The following is a 19,734-nucleotide window of genomic DNA, read 5'->3' on the forward strand; positions in this document are numbered from 1 at the left end:
GAGACAGTGCAATTGGCACAGAACATACATGCTGCCAGTCAGGATGGTCCAGTCCTTAGAGAAGCACATCATACTTTTAAGACTCTAGATGAGAAGGATTGATACAATGACTAAGGCAATGAGGTCAGAGTTGTCAGAGATGATGAGGTTGTTTCAGGGTAAGGAAAAGTTTAGAGTCATGTCCATATTGTCCTTACGATTGTAGCCAATTCAAAAACACTTAACAACAAAGAATAGCTACTCTATAAAATAGAAGATAATGACCCTATACGGTTTCTAAGCAATCTTCACAGAAGCCGTCTGTCACATCTTTTTCTGCGAAGCCACCAGGTAAAATCACATTTTTATTTTTTTTATTATCAGCTGAGCATTTAACAACTGTTGGACTTGTACTCCTAATTTTAAACACATAGACTCACTACTCCCTTGTCAATTCCAACTTGGGGTAACCCTCTATTAGGTTTCAGACTGTACATTTTTACCAGAAGAGACTACTAATGTTTATCCTCTGTCCGTAGAGCAACTACTGAATTCAAACCACTGATCTTCTGGAGAGCACTAGAAAAAAAAATTAGAATATATCATATGAGGTATTTTCAATACCTAACTTTCTAAGAATCTCTGGATTGAATATTTACATAATTTTGCTCTGGATTGAGTATTTACATAATTTTGCACATCTTAAACTATATATTCAAGGAAAATAGCATTCCATTTATAAAAGGAAAATAGTGACCATATTTTACTTACTCATAAAGCCTTGGTTCTTCAGCCATCCCAAGCTCATTTAATAGTTTAAATGTAATATAGCCCTGTTTCATTTCTTTATTCAGAACAAGTATGTTGAGACTGAAATAGTAGGCTGCAAAACAAAACAAGAGAAAATGTAGAGTTCATGTTGGTTTTACTTTATTTTAATACCTATGTAGATATGTGTTTATGTTGTTGTTGTGTGCCATCAAGTAGAAATCAACCCACAGATGACCCTCCAGAGAGTTTTCAGAAGCAGTTGATTGCATGGGAGGAGACTGCCCATTTATTTAGTTAATGGTTCGTATTTTTTTCTTGCTTGTGAATATTCTGCTAGTCATTAAAAAAATAAAAAAATGAAGAAGCCTTGTAGTTGCTCACAGAGATGGTAGAATTAGCCAAAAAGCCATTGAGTACTAACTGTCATGCAAACCAAAAACTTCAGGAAATAAATAATTTAAACTGTTTTCCCTTCCAAATATTATATACTTCTTAGTTACACGATTAATTTTTAGATAGATGAGTCAGCATTTACTCAGTAAGTTTGGGGGTTTTTATTTATATAATGTAAGTTCACAGTAGTTAATAGCCTTTAAAATACTACCCAAAATAAAATCCTGTATATTTTAAGGACAAAGATAATTACTCACTTGATTCTCAATATTGTCAAGGAAAGAAGGGAATCTGACAATCTCACACATAAAATTGTACACCTCTTCTCAAAGTGCAATGCTAAAATATTTCTGTGAATAATCTCTAATCAAGAAAGAAAGAGAGAGGAAGGAAGGAAAGAAACAAATCCCTGTTTAAACCCCTGTGTCTGATTGGTGTCAAATGAAACTACTACATGGCCATGAAAAATATAATTTCTAGTGCTCAGTGCTGATTGGGAAGCAGGAGTGGCATCTAATTCCTATGAAATTTGAAAAAATAGTTACCGAAAGATTTCTGGTCTTTTGCTGATAGGGTTGCTATAAGTCAGGGTTGACTTGATGGCAATCAATAACAACAACAACAACAATAATGCTGGCTGATTAACTACTTGCTATCTATTAAAATATGAGAAAATATTCTGTTAGAGCACAAGTGGATTCTACAGGGTTTGTAATAATGGATTCTTCAGAGGTAGATGAGAAGGTATTTTTCAAGACGGGTATCTGAAATCTCTTTTGACTTGCAGTCAAATGTGTTCATACTTTGCATTATCCAGAATATTCAACTATCTCTATAAGGTTTTATTGTTAGTCACTGAATCAATCCATCTCATCAAAGGTCTTCTACTTCTGGCTGTCACTCCACCCTCCCAAGCATGATGTCCCTCTCCTAGGATTGGTCCCACTTTGCAAGTTCAATTATGTCAGATGAAGTTTTAGAATCCTTATCTCCAAGGAGCAGCCTGGTTTCACCCTCTGTAGGACAAACCCTGTTTGCTTTCCCAGCAGTCCATGGTATACTCAATACTTTTCTCCAACACCATAGCTCAAAGGCATCATTTCTTCTTCTATCATCTCAGTCACTGTCCAGCTTTCTGATGAATAGAAAGTAATTGCAAAGACCATGTCCTGAACTATGTGCACTTTAGTCTCCAGACTGACATAATTTCTCTTCAGTACTTTGGAGAGACTTCTGACAGCAAATTTTCCCAATTCTTCTTTTAATTTCTTGGCTGCTGATTCCAAGACTGTTGATTGTTGATGATAGATAGATAGAGATAGAAAGATAGATAGATAGATAGATAGATAGATAGATAGATAGATAGATAGAGCTATAGACAGATTAGATAGATAGATAATTCTAAATTAGACTTTCTCAGGAGTTAATAAAATAATTATTTACATAAGAACTGTAAAGAGGCACCTCTTCCTTCAATGTTACCGCTCAAGGCTAGAAAAAATAATTTGTTCCTTCTACCTCCCTTTAAAAAGTCAGAATTCAGAATTACTCATATGGTTTCTGGCATTGTCACAACTTCACATATGATGGAATTGGCTTCTACTAGAGTTCCCATCACAAATAGAGGTTGAAGGGGAGGGAGTTACTCTGACAATCTAAAGGCATATGGTTCAAATTCATCAGCTGCTTCATGGGGCAAAGACGAGGAATCTCCTCTCATAAGATTTATAGCCTCTGAATTCTTCCTAGAGGGTCAGTTATGAGTTAGTTACAACATGATGACACGTAACAACAATATTAGAACAAATCAACACAACAAACTAACCACCACCACAAAAAAAAAAGATGTCGGAAGAATAAAGGCTAAGTATGATTAATATCACATGTAAGCAAAATATTGCTGGAGATCATAGTAAGAACTAATAGAACTGTACATTTAGAGATAATTTACAGACATTAAAACAGGGCTTAGGAAAGGCTGTGACACCAGGGATATTACTGCTGATGTCAGATAGATCCTGGCTTAAAGCAGAGAATACCAGAAGAATGTTGATATGTGCTTTATTGACTATGGAAAGGCATTTGACTATATGGATCAAAACAAACAATGGCTACCATTAAGATGGGAAAACACAGAAAACTAAGCTATGCTCTGAAGAAATTTATACTTAGAACAATATGCTATTGTCCAAACAGAGCAAGGTTTAAAATCCAAAAAGGTGTGTGTTAGGGTTTCACCCTTTCTTCATATATGCTCAATCTGTACGCTGAGCAATTCATTCAAGAAGCTGGACATTATGAAGAGCGTGAAATGAGGAGTGGAGGAAGACTCATCAACAACCTGCATTATGAAGGTGACACAGCTTTGCTTGCTGAAATTGAGGAGGACTTGAAATTCTGCAGAAGTTGAGAAACTACAGCTTTCAGTTCGGATTGTATCTCAACGCCCTCATCACTGAAAGACCAAAATCCTCACAAGACCTATAAACAACATCATGATAGAGGGAGGATAGATTAAATTTGTCAACTATTCTATCATACTAACATCCATAAGAAACACCCTTGGTATCAGTAATCAGGAGATCAGGGGCTACATTACATTGTACAAGTTGTCTGTCAGTTGTTGTTGTTGTTGTTGTTATGTGATGTTGAATCACCTGTGATGCATAATAACTCTATGTACAATGGCATTAAAACCTGCTCCTGTGCCAATCTTATTGTCTCTCACACACCTACCCCTATTACTCCAGTCACTGAATCAATTCATTTCATCAAGGGTCTTCCACTCCTGCGCTGTCCCTCCACTTTCCCAAGCATGACATTTCTCTCTAAGGATTGGTCCCACCTTGCAACATGTCCAAAATATATCAGATGAAGCTTCAGAATCCTTGTTTCCAAGAAGCAGCCTAATATTACCCTTTCTAGGACAAACCTGTTTGTTCTTCTAGTAGTCCATGGTATATTCAATACTCTAGTATCACAGCTCAAAAGCATCAGTTCTCCTTTTAATATCACTAGTCATTGTTCAGCTTTCTGATGCATAGCAAGTAACTGCAAAGACTATGACCTGGATCAGGCACACTTTAATCTTCAGACTGACATAGTTGCTCTTTGGTACTTTGGAAAGGTAGACTTTCCCAGTGCAACTTGTCTTTTCGTTTCCTGGCTGCTGGTACCAAGACGGTTAATTGTGGAGCCAAGCAAACTAAAGCTGTTCATAATCTCAATCTCTTTTCTAATCTATCATGATGCTGCCAATTGGTCCAGTGGTGAGAATCTTTGTTTTCTTGATGTTGAGCTTCAATCCATACGGAAGGCTATAGTCCTTGGCCTTCTTCAGCAAGTGTTTCAAGTCCTCCTCAGTTTCAGAAAGCAGGGTTGTGTCATCTGCATAACACAGATTGTTGATGCATCTACCTCCAATTCTGATGCCACATTTCTATTTATTGAACTCAGCCTCATGAATAATCTGTTCCACATATAGATTGAAAAGGTCTGGAGATAAGACACGTTACTGGCATACACCCTTTCCAATTTTCAAGCAAGCAGTGTTTCCTTGTTCTATTCTGACTGCTACCTCCTGGTTCAAGTATAGGTTTCGCATAAGCACAATCAAGTATTCTTTGATTCTCATTCTTCTCAGAGTCAGCCACAGTTTGTTGTGATCAACACAGTCAAATGCTTTTGCATAGTCCATGAAACACAGATAGATATTCCTTTAGTATTCTCTACTTTCTGTCAAGGTCCATCTAACATTAGCTATAATATCTCTAGTACTACAGCCTCTTCTAAACTCAGGCTGCACTTCAGGCAGTTTGCTGTTGATGTGCTGTTCCAGAAATGAAGCTGGAGACAGAATGATAAAATTTCGTACAATCAACAACTTATTCATTACAAATATTTTATAAGAAATATAAGTGCAGTCTATACACATAGATTTCACCTGATGGTATGTATAGGAATCAGATCGATTACATCTGTGGAAAGAATTGCTGGAGAAGCTCAGTATCAGCTGTAAAAACTAGGCCAGGAGCTGATGGTGGAACAGACCACCAACTACTCATATGCAAGTTCAAACTGACACTAAGGAAAATTAAATCAAATCCACAGGAACTAAAATTTGACCTTGAGTCTATCCCACCTGAATTTCAAAACCATCTCAGAAGAGGTTTGAAGCCTTGAATACTAATGAGTGAAGACCAGATGAGCTGTGTGAGGATATAAAGAATATTATCCAGGAAGAACACAAAAGTCATTACAAAGAGAGAAGAGGAAGAAAAGACCAAGATGGATGTCAGAAGCAACTCTGAATATTGCACTAGAGCACCAAGAAGCCAAAGCCAAAGGGAAGAAATCAAGAAATTAAGGAACTGAACAGAAGATTTCAAAGGGCAGCACGGGAAGACAAAGTAAAGTACTATAATGAAATGTGCAAAGAGCTGAAGTCAGAAAATCAAAGAGGTCGAACACTCTTGGCATATCTTAAGTTGAAGGAGCTGAAAAACAAATTCAATCCTCGACTTGAAAAACTTAAGGATGCTTTTAGCAGAATATTAAATTATTTAGGAAGCATTAAAGGAACATGAAAAGATTATATAGAATCATCATACCAAAAGGAATTGGCGGACACAGAAGATTTTTATGAAACAACATATGAGCAAGAGCCAGTGGTGATGAAGACGTTCAAGTGGCTCTGAAAGAATGGGAATTTAAAGAAATAACATATGAGCAAGAGCCTATGGTGATGAAGGAAGAAGTTCAAGCTGCTTTGAAGGAAATAGCAAAAAATAAGGCCCCAGGAATAGATGGTATACCAATTGACATATTTCAGCTAACAGATGCTGCCCTGGGTGTGCTCACCAAGTTGTGTCAAGAAATCTGGAGAACAACCACTTGGCCAACTGACTGGAAGAGATCGATATTTGTTCCCATTCCAAAGAAAGGTGATTCAACAGAGGGAGGAAACTATAGAACAATCTCACTGACTACACATGCAAGCAAGATTCTACTGAAGATTATCCGAAAACAACTGGAACAGCACATCAGCAGAGAACTGCCAGAAGTCCAGGCTGGGTTTCGAAGGGGTCGTGGTACTAGGGATATTGGAGATGATGTTAGATGGATCTTAGCTGAAAGCAGAGAATACCAGAGGAATGTCTATATGTGTTTCATTGACTATGCAAAGGCATTTGACTGTGTGGATCATAACAAACTATGGCTGACTCTGAGAAGAATGGGAATCCCAGAACATTTGAACGTGCTAATGTGAAACCTTTACTTGGACCAAGAGGCAGTCATCAGAATAGAGCAAGGAAGCACTGCATGGTTCCAAATTGGGAAGGGTGTACGCTAGGGATGTGTCCTATCTCCATACCTTTTCAACTTGTATACAGAACAGATTATCCGAGAGGCTGGGCTGTATGAGAAGTATGGCAGCAGGATTGGTGGAAGATCTGTTGACAGTCTGTGTTATGCAAATGACACAACCCTGCTTGATGAAACTGAGGAGAACCTGAAGTGCTTGCTGCAAAGGGTCAAGGACTGCAGCCTTCAGTATGGATTGAGGCTCAATGTCAAGAAGACAAAGATTCTCACCACTGGACCAATTGGCAGAATCAGGATAGATGGTGAAGAGATTGAGATTGTTAACAACTTTAATTTGCTTGGCTCCATGGTCAACACTCTTGGCACCAGCAGCCAGGAAATGAAAAGAAAAAAAAAGTATTGCCATGGGAAAGTCTGCTGTTAGGGACCTCTCCAAGGTACTGAAGATAAACGGTGTCACTCTGGATACTAAGGTGCGTCTGATACAGGCTACGGTCTTTGCAATCACTTGTTATGCATCAGAGAGTTGGACAATGACTAGGAACGCTAGAAGGAGAATTGATGCCTTTGAGCTGTGGTGCTGGAGAAGAGTATTGAATGTACCATGGACTGCTAAGAAAACAAACAGATTCATCCTGGAGAGGGTTAAACCAGGCTGCTCCCTGGAGCCAAGGATTCTAGGGTTTCTTCTGACATACTTTGGACAGGTTGTAAGGAGAGACAGGTCCTTGGATATGGATATCATCCTTGGGAGGGTGGAGGGATGATGCAAAAGGGGAAGTCCCTTTATGAGGTCGATTGATTCAGTGACTGGGGTAATCGGGATGGGTATGTCAGAGGCATTGCAATTGGCACAGGATATAGCAGAGTTTAGGGCTGTTGTACATAGGGTCACTTTGAGTCACGACTCAACGGCACATAACAACAACAACAACAACACGGTGATCTTTGAAGACAAGGATGGGAAAATTTTGTCTCACATAATTTGGGCATGTTGCTAGGAGAAGCTGTTCCTAGAAAGGGATATTATGCTTGGAAAAGTGGGTGGGAAGTTCAGCCAAAGAGATGAAGACCCTTAACAAGATGGTTTGACATTGTGACTGAAGCAGTGGGCTCAAATATGGCAGAGATGATGATGATGTTACAGGATTGGACAGAGTTTGAATCTGTTGCTCATAAGGTCACTATTAATCAAACTCAACTTGGCACCTAGCAGCAACATAAACAACTTATATTCAAACACAGTGTATTAAAAGTATTAAGTAAATGCTTAAAAATAAGAAAAATTATAAAGTATTATAATTACTAAAATATACATAAAGCAATTTACCATTGTCACATATTAAAGGAGATATTTATCAGGGATTCTGGTTATTCAGTGATAAGGAATTGCACTGCTGACCTAAAAGTATGAGATTCAAATCCACCAGCTGCTGTGCTGGAGAAAGATGGGCAATCTCTTCCCATGTGATCAACTGTCTCTGAAAATCTGCTGCAGGGTTAGTTATGAGTCAGTTCCAACCCGGCTGTATGTAATAACAATAGACAATAAAGTTTTATGTAATAAATTGTAGGAACTTCTTCTCTAATGAAATAAGTTCCATAATGTATTTGGAAATCCACAAGGTTCTTGAATGTTATACCACCACGAACACTGTCAGCTTAAACTGACAGAGAAAATAGAAAATAAAATAAGGGTGCCAGATGCACAAAAATTCTACAATGGATAGGCAAGAAGCAGGTTGATAAAACCACTTAGCTGTAAACACATTTCCCTTTTCACAAAAAGAAACGGATGGAAAAGGATAACCTGGCTGCAAGCCAAGATGTAACGGCCTCTAGAAGCTGAAAAAGAATGGCATAGGTTTTCCGTTATAGGCTTCAGAAAGTCTTGATTATTGGACCAGTGAGATCCATATCAGAACTCTGACTCATATATGTTCAAAATAATAATTTAAATTGTTTCAAGTCAGTAGTTTTTTGGGGGATGAATATTGTGGCACTAATAGAAAATGTAATAATAGAACAATTGCCTTGAGAATCTAGAAATCTACTTTCAATCATCCATTTAAAATCCTATGAAGGCCATCTCTAGTCTGATACATTTTGGGATCATTATGAGTTGGAATTGACTCTATAGTCATTGATTTGTGGGGGTTTTTGTTGTTGTTTCATTCTCCTACTAGAACTAATACAATTAAAAATAAATACAATATCAAATATTGGCAAGGTAATAGAAACTAAATCTATCATACTTCTCTGGATGAAAGTAGAAGGATATAGTCCCTGAAAAATATTTTATTTGTTGTTTTCTTAGATAACTATGCAATTACTACATTGTGCTCCTGTAAATTTATCTCAGAGAAATGAAAACTTATGCTTACATAAAACCCCCGGAAAAATGAAAACTTATGCTCACACAAACATCCACTGCAGTTTCATTGTCAATTTTCAAAAACTAGAGTCTTCATTTCCTTCAGTGTGAATGATTAAACAGACAAAAGTTACCCTTATTATGGAATACCAATCAACACTAAAAAGAATGGGACTTCAGAAATTTGTGTGAAAAGTAATTGCATGAATTAATCTAATTCACAAAAGTTGCATAATTCCCTTCCACAGATAGCTATTTTTAAAATGAGATATTTCTAGGAAAAGAGCACAGTAAATGTCAGGAGTAAAGAAAGAGGAAATGAGTGAGCTACCCGTTACCTTCAATTCAGTTCAGATTCATAGTGACCCCAAATATGAATAACTGGTTCATGACATTTCCAAGGCTGTAAGTGTTTACAGAGCTCATTTCCTCATCTCTCATGCAGAGTAGCTAGTGGATACTAATTGATGAACTTTAAATTAGGACGTCAATGCCTGATCCTCTGCCACGACTTCTCAGGAGTCATAACAAGTATTTTAAAATTCCAACACATAGATTTTTTGGAGCTAAAACATTTAGTATCTTCATTGTGGTAAAACAGATTACACATGTGATTTAAGTATAAAAATAAATGCACGTAAGTATGCACAAATATGTAGAGAAATCTGAAGAGATGGTTGGGTTGTTTTAATGTCAATTTGCTGATACTAATAACATACTATTATACTATTGGGTGGCAGTGTTACTATTACAGGAACTTAGTCAAAATATGCTTATCATTTTTTCTGTATTTTTTTCTTACAACAGAAAGTGCATCTAAAATTAGCTGAGCAAAACATTACAATTGAAAAACCCAGATGGTCCCAAGTAGGTATGATAGTACATATTAAATACTTAAGAACTACAAGACCGTAAAATACATAATTGTTATTATGAGTCATTAAGTCACAACTGACTCTTAAATGAAACTCCAATGGCTCTTCAGAGGCTATATGTTGCAAATGAAGTGATTTCCCAACTTTATCCCATGGAGCAGTTTGCACATTTGAACCGCACACATGCCTTTGACTTGACAAAATACCTCTTTACCATAATATGTCACTAGTATTCCCTTTAAAATACATAGTTGTAAGATTTTCTAAATGACCTCACAAAAAGATTTTAAAATATGAGCCTATTATAAATATTTTTGCTTCAGGAATCAAAGTTGTGCTCTCATGTAAGATTTTTCATGTAATAAAGTTTAATTTTGTATGTGGACCATTTATGTTTCCTCAAACACTAGTGATAATAATTTTACTTACTTTAATATCCTTTCATTTACTAAAGTTCTGTAATTCTTTTTCTCAAAATTACCTCCTTTATCTCATTATTTAACTCACTTTTAAAAAAAATTTATGTAGCTTAGTTTCAGTTCCTAAATGTTATGAAGAGTGTAGATGGAATAATTAGGCTCTGTAAAAGAATACGTATTGAAATAATCCAGCAGTAGGAATAATAATTATACACATGTGAGGGTGAGGGTTAAAAAGACTTTAATAGTGTTGGGGAAAATTATACTAGAGTCTTCTTTGAATTTGTCCAACTGGATCTAACCCATTTTAAACTTTCTTGAAAATTCATGGTTGCATTTTAATAGTAGAGAAAAGCACTTTGAGTGAAATGTAAATGAGTACATAACACTAATATTTGTTAAACATGTTAGAAACTTACTGCAGAATGGATTTGTGTCAGCAGTATCCAGAAACACAGTGGTCCTACGAGATTGTCTTTTCATTCTTTCTTTTAATATATCTTTCCACCGATCAGCATGATAACCTGAGGGTTGAGAAACAGAACAAAGAAACATGACTTTCCATCAAATACCATATAACTATTTCAAAACACTAAAGAAACTAATGGATCAATGCACAGTAGTGGTTATAACTACTCATGGATTATTTTTTAAAAAGTTTAACAAATACATAAAAGTAATATAGATCAATTTATTTTAATTGAAATAACAAGTTTAAATTAAAAATACATAAATTTATAGTAATCTCTGAAAAACCCCATCTGTATTTATCATATTTCACATAGATTCAATCCATTTGTAGCTGTTTTTATTATTACACATTGAGTTCAGAATTGTTCCTGGCACTTTTTTTATAAATTTATCAGAGTAAAATTATTAGATAAAACTACATAAACAATTTGGTTTCAGGAGTGCAACTCTTAATTCTTCCATATGTAGATGCTTACATATATATGTATGTGTATATAGTGCATATGAAATATATATAGTGTGTTATTATTAGATGCCATTGACTCAATTTGAACTTATAGCAACCCTAGGTGACAGACAAGAAATGCCCTATATGCTTTTTCTGGGTTGTAGTCTTTATGTAAGCAGCACCTATGGATCCTTTTATGTACTTCTGATCAAATATGTATGCACTGTATATTTCACAGTCCTCTCTGGTGATTTGATTCGACCAGTGGCTTAATGAAAGTAAGATGGGCCATGTGATTTACACCTTCAGAAACCCCATGGATTTCCAGCTATGAGTCAGTTCTGGCTTGATGATAATGAATTAGAGTTTTATGAAATTATTTAATATAAAATTACATTTAATCTAATTATAAATTTAGGAATGTAAAGGTTTTTGTGTACTTAAGAAACCCATACAATGATTGACAATACTATTATTTTCTCTCTTATACAGAAAAGTGATGGGACCAGAAAAGCAACTCCCAAAAAATGAGTTCTTAAGAAATTCAGTTCCACAGAATGTTTAATGAACACAAAAGTTCTGTGACAAAAATAGGCTAGCTAAATCTGCAAAATATATGCCTGTCCTGGAGAATCTCCATATATATTAGCATAAAAACTCTGCTGAGGAAAACTGGAAGCATATGGCTAAATTCAGCCTTTCGAACTACTGCCCACAGCCTCCAGCCCCTGTGGTTTTAGAAACACTTCTGGCAGATTCTTTTTTGATAGTGACCAGATGTTAACATGCTCACAGAATGTTTGAATCTGGTAGTCTTTTGGATAATTCTGAACAAACATCCTCGGAGATCCTTTCCAGGATCCTTTCATTTACATATTTTTTCTTTATAGTTTTCCTAAAGTAGGCTTCATTTATAAGAAATTGCAGTACTTAATTGATGTTACCACAAATTATTGATTTAAGACTTTAAGACTGGGGACAATATCTAATTTTTATCTACTTGCTGCTAACAATTTAATAGGTATTTAATTATTATTTTCACTTCTTCACTTGCTCCTCAGACTTCTCATTAGAAAATAGAAATAAAAGAGAAGAGCAAATTGAGGCGGGGGGTAGGGGAGGGAAGGTTGGGCAGGGAGAAGAGTCCAATAATGAATGAATGGAAAACAAAGTCTCTGCAAACTTTAATTAAAATTAATAAAAAAGTATATAAAAAGGGAAATAAGTAACTGCTGAAGAAGCACAGGTCTCCCGTTTTTAAGTGAAACTATATATAGAGGAAAGTACTATCCTTTTAGCAAGAGAGTGATAATTGTGGGGTCACCAGATGCCATCTATTTTCTAGAATACTGGAAAACAGTTGATCAATCCAGTTTTCAATCCAGAAAAAAATCATAAAAATACTTAGAAGAAAATGAATTCTTTCCTCTGGTTATTCCACATCTCTATAAATATTCCCAAAACAATCAACATTTTTTACAATATAATAGCATAGTTTAGATTTCAGTAGAAAATACAAGGTAGTTACAGTCGTCATTTGCACAAGAATTAAAGTAATTATAACAGTGTCTTACCTAGTCTAGGGCAAGACAGTTTCTTAAAGTCATCACAGTTCACACATAACCCAGTCTTGTATTTTTTGTATGAAGGACAAGGAACCGAAATGAAATTGCATTGTGTTTCCAAAGATGCCATGAACAAGTAAACTGCTCTCTGATGGTCACATTTAAAAAATTCAATCCCTATGACATTAAAATCAAGCAAAATAACTATAGATGATTAAGCCAAGTTAAAAAAAATTAGCAAAAACATCAAGAAAGAAAATAAAATTACCAAAAATTTAAATATGAGCCTTTTACAAATTCTGTGTGCTTTAGGAATAGCTAAGCGCTGACTATAATACACAGTTTTGTCTCAGGGAACATACTTCAAAAAGCTGAAATTTAGCATTTCTTTTACATTAAACTTATAAACAATTTTTCAAAATAAAAAAATCTGCAGGAAAGATGTTTTATTTCATTAATTTAATGACTAACACCAATACAGTAATAATATAATTAACAATTAAGAACCCTGGTAGCAAAGTAGGTTAAGGGCTGGTCTGCTAACCAAAAGTTTGGTGGTTCAAATCCACCAATCATTATGGGAGTGGAAAGATGGGCAGTATTCTCCAGTAAAGATTACAGAGTAGGAAAATTGATGGAGGATTGTCATGGGCTGGAATCTACTTGATAACAGTGGGCTTGTCTTCTTTTTTCACACTTAACAACTAGTACACACATATCTCAATTTTGTCTCCATATGCATCGCATTTTAACCTATGACAGAGATGTCAAAGAAACCTGATGATATCAAAACATTATCCCATTTCCTGTTCTTCTTAACAGCCCATAAACTCATTTCATTGACAAAACTTTATTAGTAATGGGAGGCTTTTGCCATGTGTTACTTTACCAGTTGTCTCTGTGGCCCTATGAATATTTTGTGCTGGAGTTCTAAAACTCTGGTAGCATACCCTGTAATGCATAAAGCTTTATTAAGGTCTCAGAAACTCAAAGGAGAGTAGCTATGATTCAGAATCAACCACTGACAACAGTTGGATCAGTTCTATTTCTAAAATGAGCAAAATTACACTTGAAACAATTGCTCAAATGTCTACATGTTCAAGTTAACCAAGTGTCAAGAGTTTATAATTCAGAAGTCAATCAATACTGATATATTGGAATGAGAATTTGTTGCTAGTATTGTTTCTTTTGTCATCAAGTTCATTCAGTTCCCAATAACCCTCAATTCGGTTTCCCAGACTGTAAATCTTTATAGGAGGATTTCTTCCCTGGTGGATCCAAACAGCCTTCCTTCCAGAATTGCTTGCTAGGGCTGTTACCCTGAATAATAGAAAACTTAAGGTTAAATCTTAAGGTCAAACTTGTACTTTTCCATACTTCAGTAACTTCTCTAAATGTTTAAAATTATTGTTTAAAACTACAATGGACTAGTTCTCCTCTAAAGAGATATAAAAAATGTATGAACATTATGAATAGTTGGGCTCAAATCTTACCATTAGTTACCAGTAAGTTTTCTGAATCATGAACAATTTACTCATGAGCAAAAGAAGACCAAATTATTGCCCAAAATTAAAAACACAAAACATGAGTTTTCTTTTTGCATTTTGAATCATCTGTAATTTATTTATTTAAAGAATGAATGAAATACCTGAAAAAATTGACTTAGGACAGCCAGGTTGTTTTCTCCCTCCATTAGGATAAAAATCTATATGTCCCAAAGGCTCTTTAAAGCCCAAACCTGGAATGAAAAGCATCCCAAAATAACAATATGTATAAAACTGAATCACAAAATCTGCTACAAAATCTATGAAAATTACTTTTATACAATTTTATTAAAAATAAAAATTCTTAACAAAAAATAGGTGTTTTTTTCTGGTATAGATACTTAAAATAAATTTTTCACTAAGAATGCATTTCATTATTTTAATTGTTTATTGACTACCAACAAGCTATGAATACACAAGCAGAAAATATAGAAAACATTCTTCTTTCAGAAAATTACATTTTTGTGGAGCAAGAAAAAGAAATAATAAACAAAATTTTAAAAATACAGAATATCAAGTAGCAAATGATAGGAAGAAAACTTTTCTTCCTTCTCATTGTTGTTGAGTCAGAACTGACTCCTAACTAATCCTTCAACAGGACGTTGGAGTCCGTAATTTGCACAGAAGGAGACTGCTCATCTTTCTCCTGAGGAGCCAGTGATGGATTCCAAGCACAAGGTAGAGGCTGTTATTGGGGTAGCAGCAAAAATCAACAAGGATTATGCCAGCAGAGTTGAAAAGGCTCTCGTAGCTTAGTTGCAAGAGAGGTGCGCTTTTAACCCAAAGGCTATGCCTCTCTAGTAGTTCCAATGCATGGAGCAATATGGACATTCATATCTCATGTGAATTACAGTCTCAAAAACTCAAGAGTGTGCTTGACACGGAACCAAGATGGTGGCAGCAGAATAAGCAGCGTAAGGAGCTGCAAGTGCAGCAAACCACATAGAAATTGACCACCCCTCAATAGCCCACAGTTTAACTACAACTGAACAATTAAACAGTTGATTACTGGTCTTCTATATTTAGGCTCAACATCAGGAGGACAAAAATTTGAAAAAAAGAATGGGTGAGTCCCACGGCTGCCAGCTCCCCACTGCTGAGCTCACGCTGCTGCAGCCCCGTGGGGCTGAAGCCCAGGCATCCCCTCACATGGGACTGGTGGTGGGCATATTCTAAAAGAAATTCTTGGAACCCAGATGGTGGTGGTGGGAGATGAGGGGTGAGAGGAGTTGGAGGCACAGCAAGCCACAATGAAATAGGCTGTCATGGCCTCAGCCCACAGTTCATTTTATATATACCTAAATAGTCCAACAGTTGACTACTGGTCTTCAGTATGGATTGAAGCTCAACATTAAGAGAACAAAGATTCTCTAAAACACATGGGTGAGTCCCACTTCTGCCTGCTACCTGCTGTGGCCCACACTGCCGCAGTCCTGCTGAGCTGCCATGACTGGAGGACATGGGTCCCCTAGCCTGGACCAGGCAGCAGGCGCCAGGCCCTGTGGCCAGTGCCATGCAAGGCTGGCAGCAGCACAGGAGGGGGAACAGTGGTGGTGGTGGTAGTAGTGGCAGCTGTACCATGGAACCACGGGGGAGTGAAGGACTAGATACAGGAAAACATCTCACTGTCAGTAAAGATTTCCTTGAATAGGTCAGAGAAGAAAAAAAGATCCTCAACATGATGGATTGATATGATGACTGTAGCAATGGACTCAAGTGTACCTCAGATTGTGGGGATGGCATAGGACAGGGCCAGGACTACATCTGTTGTTCACAGAATTGCTGTGAGCCATAGAAAGAGCTCTGTGGGCCTAGCGGATAGAAAGTTATGCTGCCAAACCAAAGGTCGGCAATTTTAATCTGTGGCCCTCAGGCTTGGTTTTGTTTTTGGTCAAACACTCTTCTAAGTGGTATATCACTGCTCTGTCAATTGGCTATGCAGAAATGTGATAATGGTTACCTGTGGTAGACAGTGTTTGGGGGGGCTCCCAGATTAAAACAAGCTTGGAAACAGGAGTGACATCCACTTCCAAAATAGCTTGCCTTCAGAAATTCTATGAACTTAGAGAAATGATGAAAGTTATTCAAGTATTTAGGTCTTTCATTCATAGGGTTGCTATCAGCTATCTATAACTTGACGACAATTAACAATAACAAATCCTGAACAGAAGATCTCTTCAATGTGCCATATCTTTTGATTTCTTGACTACTGCTGCCAAGAACTGTTCCAACCTAGGGTGGGTCTGTTCAACACTTTCAAAGCCCCTTCTACATTTGTAGAGGGGGAGAGTAGTAATAATGCCTGCTTCGAGTTGCAGTCAGACCACTTGGTGAAAGGAGGGGAGAGGGATGATGGTGGCTGCGCTGGGACCAGGCATACTGTCCTTGGCCATGGTCTTCAGTGGGCCACAGGTCCAGACCTGGGGTGGGGCTTTGGGAGAGTGTGCCTCCCAGCCCCCAGGGTGTGCCATCCAGCCCCCAGAAAGTGACTCCTGGACCCAGGAAGAGCCACCCAGCCCCTAGGGAGAGCCATAAGGTCACTGGGGAGAGCCACCTAGTTTATATGAGAAATTTTATCTAAGGCACTTTCCATTGCCTCTTTCCCCGGTGCATCTGTAAGAAACACCTGCAAAGCCTTTCTCTTTGTAACTCACAAGATTGTTCTCTCTAGGTTTGCTCCCTTTCCTATAGGTAACCTTAACACCAAGTCTTGCTCCAGACCTGAACCCTGAGCCCAGTTCCAGAGATGAAAGGGGAATATAACTCCCAGCTAAGGAAGTGAAGAAGGATGGAACCTCAAGGTTCAGCCAGCCTTCCCCAGTGGACTTACCCTGGCAAACATTTTGCAGTCCAGAGGGCAGAAAATGTCAGGAAAATATCTTCTAACTGAACAAGAAGGCATGCAGCTTCAACCCAGGACCACCAGTAACATGTTAAAGGCTCCCTTTCCCCTTTCACTTTAACACCCTTGTTCAGCATGAAGAAGCCAGAGAGTCTGTGCCTCATTCCCAAATGAGAAACCCACAAGTGAACAAGACAATTTCTTTGTTAAAAAAAAATTAATCACCATTGGACTATTCTCATCATTCCCCTGTCTTTTCTGGTTCCCACTGGATCTTTCTAATTTCCTTTGCCAACTCCCTCCACCCATCAAATTGTACAGCCCTGTAATTTTATCCCTCACCATCCTCACTCATCTGCTCCCAACGCTTACCTCCTTCTATCCCCATATATGATTTTACAGCAACAACAACAAAAAACAAACTCTAGGATGTCAATTATGATCTAGTTTCAACTCAGCAGCAATGCTTTCTGCCTTACACACTGTGTACCATAGAGTCAGAACAAACCTATGGCCAACCCTCCAGTAGGTTTTCAGAGACAGTTTATCACACAGGAGCAGACTTCCCATCCTTCTCCAACAGAGCAGCTGGTGGTCTCAAACCATGTGCCTTTGGGATTACAACACAGCTTCTTGCGACAGAGCCATTAGAGCACCATATACATTAATAGAAGTTAATACAATATGGTATAATATAATACAAGATAATTTGTTGTTGTTGTTAGGTACCATCAAGTCACATGACCTGGTCACATCTTACTCTGTAGACTGACATCTTTGCACTTCAGCACTCTGGAGAGGTCGCTGACAGCAGACTTTCCTAATCCAAATTTTCTTTTGAGTTCCTGGCTATTGGTCCCAAGAGTGTTGATTGTGGATCCAAGCAAGCCGAAATTGTTAGCAATCTGTGTATTTTCAATTTATCTTGGTACTGCCAATTGGACCAGTGGGGAGAATCTTTATTTTCTTCAAGTTAAGCTTCAAACCATATTGAAGACTGTATATAGTCCTTGATTTTCTGCATCAGATGCTTTAGGTTGTCCTCAGTTTCAGCAGGAAAGATTGTATCATCTGCATAACTCAAATTGTTGATGCCTTCCTCCAATTTTGATGCCATATTCTTCCTCATAAAGACCAGCCTCCCCGGTGAGCTGTTGCACACATAGATTAATAAGGTAAGAAGATAGGATACATCCCTGTTCCACTCCTTCCCTGACTTTGAACCATACAGTATAACATAAAAATTATGAACAACAGATAAGAATCTTGCTTTCTTGTGTCATTGTATCTCTGATTTTATCAAGACAACTTTTATAGTCATTTTATCATTATATATTGTTGAGAATTGCTCTCTCTTCTAACCCTTCACCATTCTCAACATGATGTCTTTTTTCAAGGAGCAGTCCCTACTAACAACATGCACAAAGAATGGGAGAGGAAATGTCATCATTCTAAGGAGCACCTCCAAGATAGGCTTGTTTGTTCTTTTTACCGTCCAGAAAATATTCATTACTCTTCTCTAACATTACAATTCAAAGACATTGATTCTTCTTATCTTCTTTATTCATTGTCCAAATTTCAGATGTACAGGGACTAATGGAAAAGACTTTGGCTTGGGTCAGACACATTTTAGTCTTTAAACTGGCATGACTTGATTTTAAGCACTTTGGAGAGGTCCTTGACAGTAAATTTGTCCAAGGCAACATGATTTTTGATTTATTGACTGCTGTTACCATGAGTATTGACTGTGTGGACCCAAATGAAATTCAATCATTAACAACTTCAATCCAGTGAGATTTTTCTTTTCTTGATGTTGAGCCATAATCCATATTGAAGACTGTAGTTCTAGATCTTCCGCAGCAAGTGTTTCAAGTCTTTGACACTTAAAGCAAACAAGGCTGTATCATCTGCATAAAACAGGTTGTTGTTGAGTCTTTGTCCAGACCTGATGCCACATACTTCTATAAGTGCCAGTTTCTCAAATTATTTGGTCAGCAAATAGATTGAACAGGTATTGACAAAAGATACAACCACAGTACATGGATAGCTTTTCTGATTTGAAACCATGCTTCTTGGTCTATGTATAGGTTTTTCACAAACACAATTAAATGTCCTAGGATTCCTATTCTTCTTAATGTCGGCCATAATTGGTCATGTTCCACACAGTCAAATGGTTCTATAAAGTCCATAAACCACAAGTACACATTATTCTAATATTACATGGTTTCAGCTAAGAACCATCTAGCATCAGCAATGAAATTCTAGTTCTTTGATGTCTTTTAAATTCAGCTTGGAATTTTTGAAATTCAATGCTTGAACCCAGTCCATGAATATACAAAGACAGCATCTCAGCTTGGCAGACCAACCTAACTCCTTCAAGGCCAGTAAAAACTCACCTTCAGGCTAGGTATCCCATTCCTCAATCTACCCTAGACAGGAAGAGGTACTACCTGTGGCCTGGCTCATATCTTATAGCCTTGATCATCATTTAGGGAAGCAGAAACTCTGACCTGAGCACTTCATCTCCAATTTTCTGCTTGACTAGTAAATGCACTATCCAAATATTCTTTCTCTATTTCTTATAGCTTGGCTATTTGTTTGGTGATAGTGTATGTGTTTATTTTATAGCTGGTGGTCACACGAATAGCACTTGTCTGCCAGTTTGCTGTACTGTTGAGTTGAGTATTGATGGAAGTTATGACACTAATACTTGAAGTTATTTTAAATG

The 19,734-nt window shown here is 37.1% G+C and overlaps 1 protein-coding gene across 1 annotated transcript in view; it reads right to left on the minus strand.

Moving 5' to 3' along the window:
- Positions 1-19,734, minus strand: part of LIPI (lipase, member I) — an 88,777-nt gene that overhangs the window by 37,738 nt on the left and 31,305 nt on the right. Inside the window, exons 5-8 of the mRNA XM_006889824.1 lie at positions 14,269-14,358; positions 12,630-12,797; positions 10,556-10,660; positions 751-862 (exon numbers count right to left, since the gene is read on the minus strand). Of these exons, the coding sequence (XP_006889886.1) occupies positions 751-862; positions 10,556-10,660; positions 12,630-12,797; positions 14,269-14,358 (475 nt within the window). The remainder of the gene's footprint in view (positions 1-750; positions 863-10,555; positions 10,661-12,629; positions 12,798-14,268; positions 14,359-19,734) is intronic.

The sequence above is a fragment of the Elephantulus edwardii genome, unplaced genomic scaffold (assembly GCF_000299155.1).
Source record: "Elephantulus edwardii isolate Elephantulus edwardi_28Jun2011 unplaced genomic scaffold, EleEdw1.0 scaffold00081, whole genome shotgun sequence".
NCBI lineage: Eukaryota > Metazoa > Chordata > Mammalia > Macroscelidea > Macroscelididae > Elephantulus > Elephantulus edwardii.